This window comes from Gopherus flavomarginatus, chromosome 9 (genome assembly GCF_025201925.1).
Source record: "Gopherus flavomarginatus isolate rGopFla2 chromosome 9, rGopFla2.mat.asm, whole genome shotgun sequence".
In the NCBI taxonomy this organism is placed as follows: Eukaryota; Metazoa; Chordata; order Testudines; family Testudinidae; genus Gopherus; species Gopherus flavomarginatus.
Window position 1 is genome coordinate 35,512,568 of NC_066625.1, and position 13,176 is coordinate 35,525,743.

Sequence of the window (13,176 nt, forward strand, 5' to 3'; positions counted from 1 at the left end):
CCGCGTTCGTGCGCACTGCGACACGCCCCGACCGGCGGCTCCGCCTCCGCCCCTGTCGACTTCGGATTGGTCCGGCCGCCGGCAGCCCGGCCAGCCTCGTTGTGGGTCCATAGGTCGCTTCCGGCGGGGAGTGGCGGAGGCTGCCCTGCCCCCATAGGCTGAGAGGAAGCGGCGAGGAAGGATGCGCTTGGTGCGGGAGCGGCGGTGACTGCGGGGCCGGGGGCAGCGAGGGGGCTTCGTGCAGGGACAGCGGAGAGCATCGGTCGGGTAGAGGAGCGAGGGCCACTGGCACCGGGATACAGCCCCTCACCCCCGCCAGGGAGGGACACAGGCCTCCCCAACCCCGACACAGCCCCAGCCGCAACTCGGGGGGCCAGGCCTCTCCCGCCAGGTTACAGACCCCTCAGCCAGGGAGGGATACAGGCCTCCCCTCCATACAGCCCCAACCGCCACTGAGGGGAACAGCCCCTCCCCCCGCCAGGGAGGGACACGGGCCTTTCCCTGCCCCTTTTCCCGGATACAGCCCCCGCCAGGAAGGGACACAGGCTCCCCCTCTCCTGATACAGCCCCCATCCTCCACTGGGGGGAACAGGCCTCCTCCACCCCTCCCTCGATACAGACCTTCCCGCCACTGAGGGGAACAGGCCTCTCCCTTCAGGGTACAGATCTCTCATCCAGGGAGGGACACTGGCCTTTCCCCCCAGGAGAAGGAAAACACTTCCACCTTCTTATTGCAACATCCCTTCTTTGACAGGGTCCTTCAACCACAAAAAGTTCTGTAGGTACCCTATTCCCTCTCCCCACACACACAACTCCAGTGAGGGCACAGGTCTCCTTACATCACTGACTGCCCCCCACACACACAGAAAAAAAAAACACCTCAGGGAGAGTCTCGGGACATAGGACTTCCCCCTGCACCACTAAGAATAGGCAGGTCCCAACACCAAGACAGGGGCACTGGCCTCTGACTTGTTCTCTCCAAAAAGAAGAAAAAAAAAAAGACCAGACTTTTAGGTGTCTCCCTGTTCTATTTTAATAATTGCTGTACTCCTGGGGAGGAGTGAACTTTTAATGACTCTGTAACTGGCTTTCTAGGGCTAATGGGTTGCTGAGGCTGTATGTGGGACAGGAGAGGAAGTGTAGGTTGTAGTATTATTTTTAGGGAGGACTAGGGGGCAAGTTATTTTTAGTTGAATGGATGGGAAAAGCCTGATAAAACTGCCTCTGACCATGACATGAACTGAGTGAGACAGCCGTACGTAAGAACCAAATCACCTGAAACGCCTCCAAAGTCACCATGGTAAGTGAGAGCAACGTTGGCCTGTGTGAAACACAAATTCGGGGGGTGGGTGTATGGTTTGCCCTGTATGAGTACCTGAAAAGCAAGTGGGGTGGTAGGTCCTGGGTTGCTGTGAATAGATTCAGGCAAAGTGGAGAATAATGTACCTGCATGGGGATGTGCATTCACCTGCCTGGGAATTAACTGCCACTGGCATGCCTGTGTTTCAGTGGGTGAGTATTGATACAGTCCACTGTCAAAATGATTCTTCTTGGGATGGAGAGGTGATGTGTTTAAAATTGGGCTGTATTAAAGGTGGACCATGGATATAGGCCACAACCAGAATAGTAGACTGTAACAAAGAACCTTTGTAAGGAGTGAACACTATAGAAATGCTCCTTTTCTGCTTGATCAACTGATGCTAATATCAGTCCATTCTTATGGCAGCATGTCTTGTTGGTATACCAGATAAAATACTCTTTCCCCATGTGTAACACATGCCTGCTTGGTGTGATGCTCTGTCCCTCTCTAGTGGCACCTAGACCACCTAAAGTGGTGGTTTTCAGCCTATTTACCGTGGTAGGCTACCTATGCAGCTCTTTTTGTGTTATACCTGTGAACGTTGCATGGGCCATAGCAGTGTGCTAATTGGGCTGCAAGTTGGCCATGGGTTGAGAACAACTGACCTAGAGATTAATGAGTCTGCTACAGCCTTATCTAAAAGCCAAGTGACTTTTAGCTCATGCAGTAGAGGCTCATACACTAAGCTTCAGAGGTCCCAGGTTTGAATCTGTCAGCATTACATATGCACCTGCTAAAGTATTAAAAAATGCATACTACAGATAATGGTCTAAATTCTGCTATTGGGTTCACACTAATAGAGTCTTGTGACCACACAGAGCTTTGGGCTATGCTGGTCTGAGGTGCATGTGTGCAAATCCTGTTGCAGAATCAGCCTAAAGTTGTAATTTTTCTTGTAAGCAATTTCTTACAGATACTTAATGTTTGGCTTTTACTTTCAAAAGGACTGTATACAAGCAGATTCTTCTTACTCATCTAATCTAGTGTATATTCAGAATTTGACTGCTTTCTTTAGTGAAAACAGTAAGTTTGCATTATTCATTACTTAATTGTGAATGCTATGGAAGAGTGAAATGGATTATTTCCTTCCTGTACATCATAACATAACAGAAATATTAACCAAGTTCTGGGTATTAGGCTGCCATTTTTCTGCATTTTGCTTTGCACCTGTGTTAATTCCATAGCATTTGATGGCGCTGCAAAAATATAACATAGTTGACCTACAGGCCTTCATTCCTGGTGATGATGGGCAAAAAACCCCCAAAACCCAGCTTTAGTTTAAGCCTACAGTGAATTTGAGGCTGGCTGTTAGGGGTAAAAATATTCTGTTCAAGTTCTTACACTGTCCTCATCACTGTGCTATTGAAATGGCCTCCAATAATGCATTAAATGACGTTGCTAGCATCTATCATGGCTAGTTCTTTCGTTCCTCTCTCTGGCAGAAAATTGCATGAGGACTTTTTTGCATGTTGAATTTGCAACTTTGTGTTGCAAAGACAAGCTCAAAGAAATATACCTTAAACTTAGATGTTAAGTAATGAGATTTGAGGGTTGTGTTTGTTTGTTTGTTTTTTTTTTTTTGACCCTGTAAAGGTTAATTCAACAATTGTGGACTAGCTTCTGGGAAAGCTCTTTCTTACACACAAGCTTTATCCTTGCTGTAGAAAGTTCCACGGTACCATAGGTGTGGAGTTCTCAACCACAGTTCTCATCCTCAAACTTCAGGCAGTCTCTTAGACATCCTGAGTTCCATGTCATTGAGTACCTTGAAGAAAAGACCTGAACTTTTGAATTAGATGTGATATTTTATCAGGAGATGATGTAGTGAGCCCAGAACAGGTTTGATGTGTTTGTTATAGCCTGGTTTTGCTGAGGAGGCTTGCTGCTTCTGCATTCTGCACTTTTTGCAGTTTACTGAGAACTGACTGTTTCATGCCCAAGTAAACTTCAACGCTGTACTCCCTTTGGGAGATGACAAAGTGTGTATTACCAAGGAAAGATCCTGATTCACCAGGATGGGATGTGGTCTCCTAGCTAGCTGTACATGGCAGAACATATTGCTTGTGGATGTGGCTCTGTTAGTGCATAGCATAAGTGATGGGTACAGGAGTACTCCTAAACTGCTGACTGATGTGACCAGTTGTGGATGTACATTTTCAGCCACAAAAGGATGCCCCATGGCTGCAGACATCTCAAAATTGTTTTCCTGTGCCAATCAACATGACCTCAGTTTTGCTTGAGTTTAACTTCAACCAACTATTCTTCATTCATAAGATGATTTCAGCCAAGCATTGGGCTAGTGATACGAATGGATAGATGTGTCACTTGTGTGTTGTTGGCATTGGAGCCCATGATGTCTCATCAGTTCTCCTGTTGATTCCGTGTAAATGAAGAATAAGACCAGAAAGAGAGTTGATTGTGCAACTTTGGAAGCAAGGGGTCTGATGGCAGAGGGTGAAGTTCTCCATCACTGCCGTTAGGGTGCATCTCTCCAGGAAGAACTGACCTTTTCAGTACATTCCCCATGACCCTTGCCTGCTCCCTCAGCTGAAAGCAGTATTTCATGACTTTCTGCCTGACTTCGAGATGTCTGCTTGTAAGCTGAACACATGTAATCTGAAATCCGTAAGGCACCATAAACATGGAACTCTACAATGCCATTTTTCAGAGTAGAACTGTCACCTAATAGGCAAACAAATGGACTCTCCATTAAATTAATAGCTAAATACATCTAAAACAAACAAAAATAGTACTGCCCACAGTGGCTACTCAGCCTGGGGAAATCTCTGCTTCAGGAGGTTGGATAAATATCATAGCTGTATTTTTAAGAGGTGGAGTAGTCTTACGATCAATTACTTCTTTTAGCATGCATAGCTGCGGTTTATCAGATTTCATGCTTCAGGTATAAACTGATCATCCCAGGTGTCAGAAGGGAATTCTCCCCTTCACATGCATACAAAATTACGCATTTGGCCAGATGTATTACAGCTTCTGTTTTCCTTTTTTCTGAAGCATCAAATATTTACTGCTGCTGGAGGCAGGATACTTATTATGAGGGTCATGATAAAGCATGGTAAAGCCTGTTAATAACTATTAACTTTAAGATTTTTCTTATATTTCTACTTTGTGTATTATTTCATTTATGTAGCACTCATCTTTGTGTCATGTCTCTTCCCATCCAAAAAAGACCTTGGGAAAAGTGATGGAGAGATGCTGTACCACATAATGGAAACAGACATAAGTAAATATATTCCCCTGTTAACATATGTCCTAGTGAAAATAGGTTACTTAATTGAGGTTTAGCTGGATTGAAATTGAAGGAAATAAATAATAGGACCAGGGCAGGAATCAGTAGCGTAGCTACTGGGGTTCAGTGGAAGCAGCCGCTTCCCCTCAGGGCAGCAGGTGCGGAAGTGGCACCTGCTGGCTGGCGCTGCCAACAGCACGGCCGGAGGAGCTGTGGGGCGGCAGGCCGACGCGGAAGCGGCACCTGCCATCCGGCACTGCCACCAGCACAGCTAGAGGAGCAGTGGGGCGGCCGGCCGGCACAGAAGCACAGCTGGAGGAGCCATGCGGAGGTGGCAGACGCGGCCGGAGGAGTGAGAGGGCGGCTTCTCGGCTCAGGGATCGGCGGCCAAGTGCTCCCCGCCCCTTGCTAATGCGGCAGGGGTGGGGAGGTGAAAGGGCCCCTGTGTCTTTAAGGCCGCCTGGCTGGCGAGCCCCGCATGGAGCGCGCCCAGCGCTGGGAGCAGGCCGGGGACAGGCGGTGGTGCAGACGGAAGGTGAGTGGGGGGGGGGAGGGTGTCCGATTGGGGGCGTGGCCAGAGGAGGAGCCAAGGGGGCATGGCCAGAGGAGGAGCCAAGGGAGGGCGCCTTTTTTATGTTTGCTTCCCCTGCACTGAAAATCTGGCTACGCCACTGGCAGGAATGATGGGAATTTCAGGGTACAGAACAAGTTCCACAGTGTAGTACCCTTCATAGCCAGTGGGAGAAAACTGAATTCATGCAATCAGTTCAGAAATACCTATCAAAGTCTCATAGAGCAAATGCTAATCTAGCTAGACCTATTTCTGATAATGGCTTTAAAAACTAACCGTACCAATTTTAAAGTAATTTTGCTATTTCATCGGTAACTCATCAGTGAGCAGTACTGCTGCATTCTGAACTGCAAGCGATAAAACGGCTCTGCCAAGAGCTCTTTTAAACAACTCAAAAATAAAGCTTTAGGATCATAATTGTATATGGTGCTGTTGTGAGGTGGTCACAGGACAAACATGGATAGAGCAGATCACGTAACTTGAAAATAATTTATTGTACCATAGGCTTTCAGTCCTTGAATGTTACCACTTTCAAATCCCATGAGTGACACACAATTGTCCATCCGAACTGATTGATTTTTATCTTCTTTCCAGTTACACCAGTAAAGTCAGTTAATCACTGAAATAGCAGTCAAAAGTCAATTACATCAAAAGTAACTTGAGTCCAACATGATAAAAATGGTCAACTGTACCCAAACTAAAACCTGTGCAAGATCATTTGTGACCCTGACAAGTGCAGTTTTAACTCAGGTTGGATCCAACCCAGGATCTTAGTGCATTTGTCTTAGAAAATACATTGTTTTAGCATTTATTATGCATGAAACACTGTAGTATTAGAGCATCTCTTCAAACATAATTTTATGACATTTGACTGACCGAAAATGACAGTTTAGGCTGCTCTGTTGGACACTGCCCTATGATATACCAAAGTGTGATTTCTGATCCTCTGCTTATGTGGGCAGGAGTGTAGAGGTGTACCTTGGATCCTTTAGCAGTGTTCCCTGTCAGAGGAACAGTGTTGTCTGGTAAGTGTATTTTGGGTTGTTTTTGTTTTAAGAACAATACAGGGAAGGGGGGACTTCCTCCAGGAAAACCCTCTTTCTCTTCCATCACCTGCTTTAAATACCTCACAGCATCCCATTCTTCTAGTCAGAGGGCCGGAGGCAGGTTGTCCAAAAATACATTGGTGCCGGTCCTAGTTTGCGTCAGAGTGATGTGAAGCACTCCCTCACTTTAGGCTGGTCTACACTAATGCTGTAAGTTGATCTAGGTTACGCTAGTTCAGGTACATAAGTTACATAACTGAAGATATGTAACTTAGGTCAAATTATAGCGGTGTCTACATTACACTATGTCCATAAGAGCTGCTCTTCCGCCAACATAGCTTCCGCCTCTGAGAGGCATGTCTTCACTAGACCTGCTAAATCTACACCACTGCATCCATCGCAGTGGTGCTGATTTAGCTGGTAGTGTAGCTATGGCATTTGGTTTTGGAGCAGAGAACTAAGTTCTGTGCTGCTCTTAGACCCCAACAGGACACAGAGAAGTAGGAAGGATACAGTGCAAGCAGCATCAGCATGCAAGTAAACGAATGCCTAAATAAAACAGGGATGCACATGATAACTTAACACAGCTTGTAGAAATCAAAACGGACTCTAACTGTGTTTGAGCCTTTTTCCTAAGCTTTGCAGAGCAGGAATGTGTGTGTGTGTGTATTAGTGTGTGCTATAAAATAACCTTCCAGATTATTTTTGCAATCATATGTACTATCACTTCCTTCTTTTTAAGTGAAAAACTTACTCTGCAGAAATTGGTTATGACTTAAGCCCCACATTTGCCTGGGGATACTGCCCGGTTGCCACTGGCAAGTACATGTTAAGTCCTGTCTCTTTTGGTCCCTGTCCAATCTTCCTGGCCAGCTATACGTTATTTTGTAATATAACTACCAAGGAAACCTGTTGCTATACTGAGGTGGTCTACAATTGTTGCATAAACAGTGGGCTGCTTTGTGTGTCCTAAAATTTTTCATATATTAAATCCCTTCGGTCATACATAACCTTAAAAAGAAAGCCCTTTTTAAACCATTCTGAGAAAATGTGGTCTAGTGGTGTCATGGTATAATTCCCCACTCTGAACCTTAGCGTCCAAAAGGTGGGGTACCAGCATGAATTCATCTAAGCTTAATTACCAGCTTAGTACTTGTAGCGCTGCCACCAACCAGGAATTCCAGTTCCTGGTACACTCTGGCCCCCCTAAAACCTTGCCTGGGGACCCCCAAGACTCAGTCCCTCTGGATCTTAACACAAGGAAAGTAAACCCTTTCCCTCACCGTTGCCTCTCCCAGGCTTCCCCTCCCTGGATTATCCTGGAAGATTACTGTGATTTAAACTCCTTGAATCTTGAAACAGAGAGGAAAATCCATCTTTCCCCCTCCTTCTCTCTCCCCCTCCCAGATTCTCCCTGAGAGAGAAAGTAATCCTAACACAGAGAGAAAATAACCTTTCTCTCCCCCTTCCCTCCTTTCTCCCCACCAGTTCCCTGATGGATCCAGACCCAGTCCCCTGGGGTCTCACCAGAATAAAAAAAATCAGGTTCTTAAACAAGAAAAGCTTTTAATTAAAGAAAGAAAAAACAGTAAAAATTATCTTTGTAAATTTAAGATGGAATATGTTACAGGGTCTTTCAGCTATAGACACTGGGAATACCCTCCCAGCCTAAGTATACAGGTACAGATTAAAATCCTTTCAGCCAAATACACATTTGAACTCCTCCCAGCCAAATACACATTTGCAAATAAAGAAAACAAACATAAGCCTAGTTCGCCTTATCTACCTAGTACTCACTATTCTGAACTTATAAGAGCCTGTATCAGAGAGACTGGAGAGAAACCTGGTTGCACATCTGATCCCTCTGAGCCCCTAGATTGAACAACAACCAAAAACTAACAGCGCACACAAAAACTTCCCTCCCTCAAGATTTGAAAGTATCCTGTCCCCTGATTGGTCCTCTGGTCAGGTGACAGCCTGGCTCACTGATCTTGTTAACCCTTTACAGGCAAAAGAGATATGAAGTACTTCTGTTCTATTAACTCTTAACTATCCGTTTATGACAAGTGGATTGACCAAACAAGTCTAGGAGCTTTAGAGTTCTGGCCCCAGCTCTAAAATGTTACTTCCTTTTTTGAACACTGGCAAGTCATTTAACTTTTTGTACCTGCATAGTCCCATTTTAACAAATGAGGGAAATACTCCATGAACACTGAGGCTTAACTAATTAATGGTTGTAAAGTGGTTTGTATATAAAGTTAGATTCCACTTACCTACTAATTTATACCCATTCAGTGCTGTGACAAGATTAGCTTGTAGACATGTCCCAGAATGCCTCGTGCCATGATGCAACAGAGCTAGCCAGCTGGTTACTTCTGATACAATGCAAACTTTGTCAAAATTCCACTCTGGAATAGGATAAGGCTCTGAGTTTACAGGCACACAAGTTAATTTTGGAAAATTTGAGGAAAAGAGTATCAGAACTGATATTGCAATGGAAAATTAGGTTTGACCTTAACTAGCAGGTGGCACACTAGTGTAAGCTGAGCTTACTCCTTGTATCGCTCCATTCTACCTCACAAACTCACTGTCCTTTCCATTCCCATCTATTTTAGGGACACCCTGCAGCTTCCCCTAATCTTCCTCTGCCAGGGATGCTGTGCACCCTTTGTTCCCCCTCCTCCCATACCAGAGTCCCCCATTCTCCTCCTTCCCCTCCCCCCCCCCAGCAGCTCTGTGTGCACTTCAATTCCCCTCTGTGGCTGGGACTCTCCCATTCCCCCATCTCCCACAGCAGGGGTTACCCCCACTCTGTCTGTTTTATAATGTGGTATTTTTTGACTGTTGCATCTGATCAACTCCAGAATTCCAGGGAATATTCTAGGCATCAGTGGCCAGAACCCTATTGATTTGATGGGAAATTAGTAAACCAAGAAGAGGAAAGTGGAGGAAATGTGAAGCCCCTGCCATCTGTTTAGCACCGCCACAGATTTAAAGCACCTCTGCATTTGAAATGCCCATCAGGTTAAGTGTAAGGTCTTCACAAGCTCTGCGATCATTAAGAAGCTTCCCTCTCTTCATAATAAAAGCTTTTACTTTTAAAATAAGTTCACTGTCTCTGTAGTGCCATAGGTATGCTTTGTAAAAATGATGCAAGGAGTCAAGTTCAATTGGCATGAGAAAGATAACAAAAGTGAAAACAATGAGGGGTCCTTGTAGCACCTTAGAGACTAACAAATTTATTTGGGCATAAGCTTTCATGGGTTAAAACCCTCTTTGTCAGATACATGGGGTGGAGAAAACAGTAGGCAGGTATAAATAGACAGCACATGAAAAGATGAGAGTTGCCTTACCAAGTGTGGGGTCAGTGCTAATGAGACCATTCAGTTAAAGTGTAAGTGCACTATTCTCAACAGTAGAATTCCAAGGGAGGAAACATCACTTTTACAGTGATAATGAGGCCAATGTAATCAGGGTGGCCCATTTCAAACAGTTGATGGGAAGGTGTGAGTAACAGTAAGGGGAAATTAGTTTTTGTAGTGACCCATCCACTCCCAGTCTTTATTCCGACCTAATTTGATGGTGTCCAGTTTGCAAATTCCAGTTCTGCAGTTTCTCCTTGGAGTCTGTGGGGGTAATTACAAAAAGGGAAGGGACCAGTAGGGGTGGGGGCTAGTTAAGGAGCCCACCCTGCTTGCTAAATTGGTAGTAAAACAGAGCTTGTGTCCATTTAAAAAAAAACAAAAAATGGTTCATTGAAAAAAAACAATCTGGCCCAAACAGGCAGGCAGCAAACAAAAAATTAAAAAATGAGTTAAAAGCCCTAAGGGCATAATGGCAAAAGTAAAGAGGGGGGAAAAAGTGCAAACATAAAAAAGTTAAATCCCTAAAACAGTACTTAAAATGGTAAATGCTCAGTGTATAGAACAAGAGGCATGGTCAAAAATTTAGGAAAAAATACTTTAAACCAAGAGAATAGTTTTAAAGTACTTTTATATTGATGTACTTTTATAATAATCATGATTAAGGCTAGTCATTTGTCATGTTCAGTTATATAAAAATGTATGATTTGGTCATGAAAGGTCCGGGAAGAAGAGCTCTGTTAATTTTAAGGAAAGCAGTCATGGTTATGTAGTCAAAGCTAAATGGTCTTTATTTGGTATTCAACTAATAGAGTAATGTCACTTAAAATCAGTATCCCTGTTAAGCCAGCAGGTATCCTGAAATAACAGCAGCAATCCCTGCAAATTAGTCCAAATTTGGTTTTCTGCTTTCATGGCCTCAAGTACATCCCTGAGACTGACTTGGCAGTTCTCTCTGTTCTCATAAATTAGTTCAGCTGTTTACCACCTCATCCACAGGCCTCCTCTGCCAAAACAAAACTCTCAAAATGTCAGTTATACATCTGTTGTATGAAGAATTTTGCTTCATAACTTTTTTTAATGGTTTGCTGAATTGATCACTCCAACCAGTGCTGTGTTTTAGGAGTATGGAGTTAGCAATCTGGCTGAGAGAGACACTCAGAAAAATGCTATTTCAGATAATACCATCCAAGAAGCAACATGATCAGCTGTGCATGCTTTGCTGTTTCTTTCTGCAAATTTGAGTTCGGTGTTCAAGTGGGTCCTTGAATAAGAGACAGTCCGTTCTCTGAAACACATGCACTGATGCAAATGCCCTACTTTTAGAATTCTCGAGTGATGAGCGTGTTAAATTTGTTAGGAAAGTAGATTCTACTCACAAGATACCTTTATTTCTAGCTCTTTTCTTTATGAAGTGCTGGGAAAATGGGATTGTCTTAATTTTATTGCTTACTTTAAGTAGGTCTTTATCCAAGTGTCCGATTCTCATTAGTTATGCTTAAGGAGGGGAAAGGAAGAGTTTTCTTCTCTTCACTCCACCATAAGTCTCTCCTATAATCTCTTTGAACAGAGCCTGCACAAATTATAGAACCCCTTTTAAGCCCCACAGGCACTTCTGTGTCTAAGAGCTTGTCTACACTACAGAGCTTTTGCTGGTATGCTGATGTGGCCCCTTCGTAGAGATGCAACATGCTGGCAGGCGGAGTTCTTTGGCTGGCTTGGCTACTCCGCCTCTCTGAAAGACATTAGCTACGCTAACCAAAGCATTCTTCTGTCAGCATAGTTGCATCTACCCCAGGTGTTATGCCAGCACAGCTATGTTGGCTAAAGGGGTGACTTTTTTCCCCATACTGCTAGCCAACATAGCTATGCTGACAAAAATTTTTAGTGTGGACTAAGCCTAACAATTTCTGCCTTTCACAATTTTCTTTTGACTTAAGCTCCAACTCTTTGTTTCAGCCTCCCCATATTTTTGGCAATATCTACAGCCTGGTCTACTCTGCAGGTTTAGGTTGAATTTAGCCAATTAAGTCAATTTAAAAATGAATGCGTCCATGCAACCAACCCCGTTCCGTCGACCTAAAGCAGCAGTTCTCAAACTTTTGTACTAGTGACCCCTTTCACATAGCAGGTCTCTGAGTGTGACCCCCCCCCCCATATAAATTAAAAACACTTTAAAATATACTTAACATCACTAAATGCTGGAGGCAAAGTGGGGTCTGTGGTGGAGGCTGACAGCTCGTCACCCCCCATGTAATAACCATGCCACCCCCTTAGGGGTCCCGACCCCCAGTTTGAGAACCCCTGATCTAAAGGGTTCTTAAAATCAACTCCTGCACTCCTCCCGGCGAGGGGAGTAGCACTAAAATCGACTTTGCTGGGTCGAATTTGGGGTAGTGCGGATGCAAATCAATGGTATTGGCCTCTGGGAGCTATCCCAGAGTGCTCCATTGTGACTGTTCTGGGCAGGACTTTGAACTCAGATGCACTAGCCAGGTACACAGGAAAAGCCCCAGAAAGTTTTGAATTTCATTTCCTGTTTGGTCAGTGTGGCGAACTCAGCAGCACAGGTGACCATGCAGTCCCCTCAGAATCGTAGAGCGTAGAAAGTTTCTGGGCTCCCCCTATCATGTTCGTCCCTGAGGTTATCGCAGATTAGAAGGCCAAAAAAACGCACTCACGATGACATGTTTTCCAACTCATGCAGTCCTCTCGCACTGATAGGGTACAGCTTAATTCAGTGGCAGAGGCCAGGAAAGAATTAAGTAAGCGTGAAGAGCGGAGGCAGGATGTGATGCTGAGGCTAATGGGGGAGCTAACGAACATGATGAAGCATCCGTTGGAGCTGCAGGAAAGCCAGCAAGAGCACAGACCCCTGCTGCATCTACTGTATACCACCTCCCCTCCTCCCCATGTTCCATAGCCGCCTCACCCAGACTCCAAGAACATATGGGGGTGGGGAAGCTCCGGGCAGCCACCCACTCCACTCCAGAGGATAGCCCAAGCAAGAGGAGGCTGTTATTGCTTATTGTAGCCACACTAAAAATCAATGTGGCTTTGTCTTTCGCTCCGCCCCTACCCCATCCCGGCTACCTTGTCTGTTATCTTATTTTTTTTTAATGAATAAAGAAAGAATGCATGGTTTCAAAACAATAATTACTTTATTCTGAAGTGGGGAGGGTGGTTGGCTTATAGGGATCAACAAAGGAGGTGGGTTTGCATCAAGGAGAAACACACAACTGTCACACCGAAGCCTGCCAATCATGAAAGCAACGGTGACGGTGAGCTGAGTGGGCTCCATGCTGCACGGGTAACCCAGGAAAAAACATGCAAAATGATTGTCTGCCATTGCTTTCACAGAGGGAGGGGTGACTGACGACATGTACTCAAAACCACCCGTGACAATGTTTTTGCCCCATCAGGCATTGGGAGTTTAACCCAGAATTCCAATGGGCAGCGGAGACTGCAGGAATGTGGGATAGCTACCCACAGTGCACCGCTCTGTAAGTCGTTGCTAGCCACGGTAGTGAGGACGCAGTCTACTGACTTAATGTGCTTAGTGTGGACATACACAATTGTCTGTATAAAAT

The 13,176-nt window shown here is 44.9% G+C and overlaps 1 protein-coding gene across 4 annotated transcripts in view; it reads left to right on the forward strand.

Annotated features, from left to right (window-relative positions):
* The window catches only part of XPO6 (exportin 6), a 453,699-nt gene that overhangs the window by 349,083 nt on the left and 91,440 nt on the right, over nucleotides 1-13,176 (forward strand). For 2 of the 4 annotated variants that reach the window (XM_050968134.1, XM_050968135.1), the window contains exon 2: nucleotides 1,144-1,300. In XM_050968134.1, coding sequence (XP_050824091.1) covers nucleotides 1,298-1,300 — 3 coding nt within the window. In that variant the 5' untranslated portion in view covers nucleotides 1,144-1,297. Of the gene's footprint in view, nucleotides 1-130; nucleotides 1,301-13,176 lie in introns of those variants that run through there. The other 2 variants (XM_050968133.1, XM_050968136.1) reach the window with 1 other exon arrangement.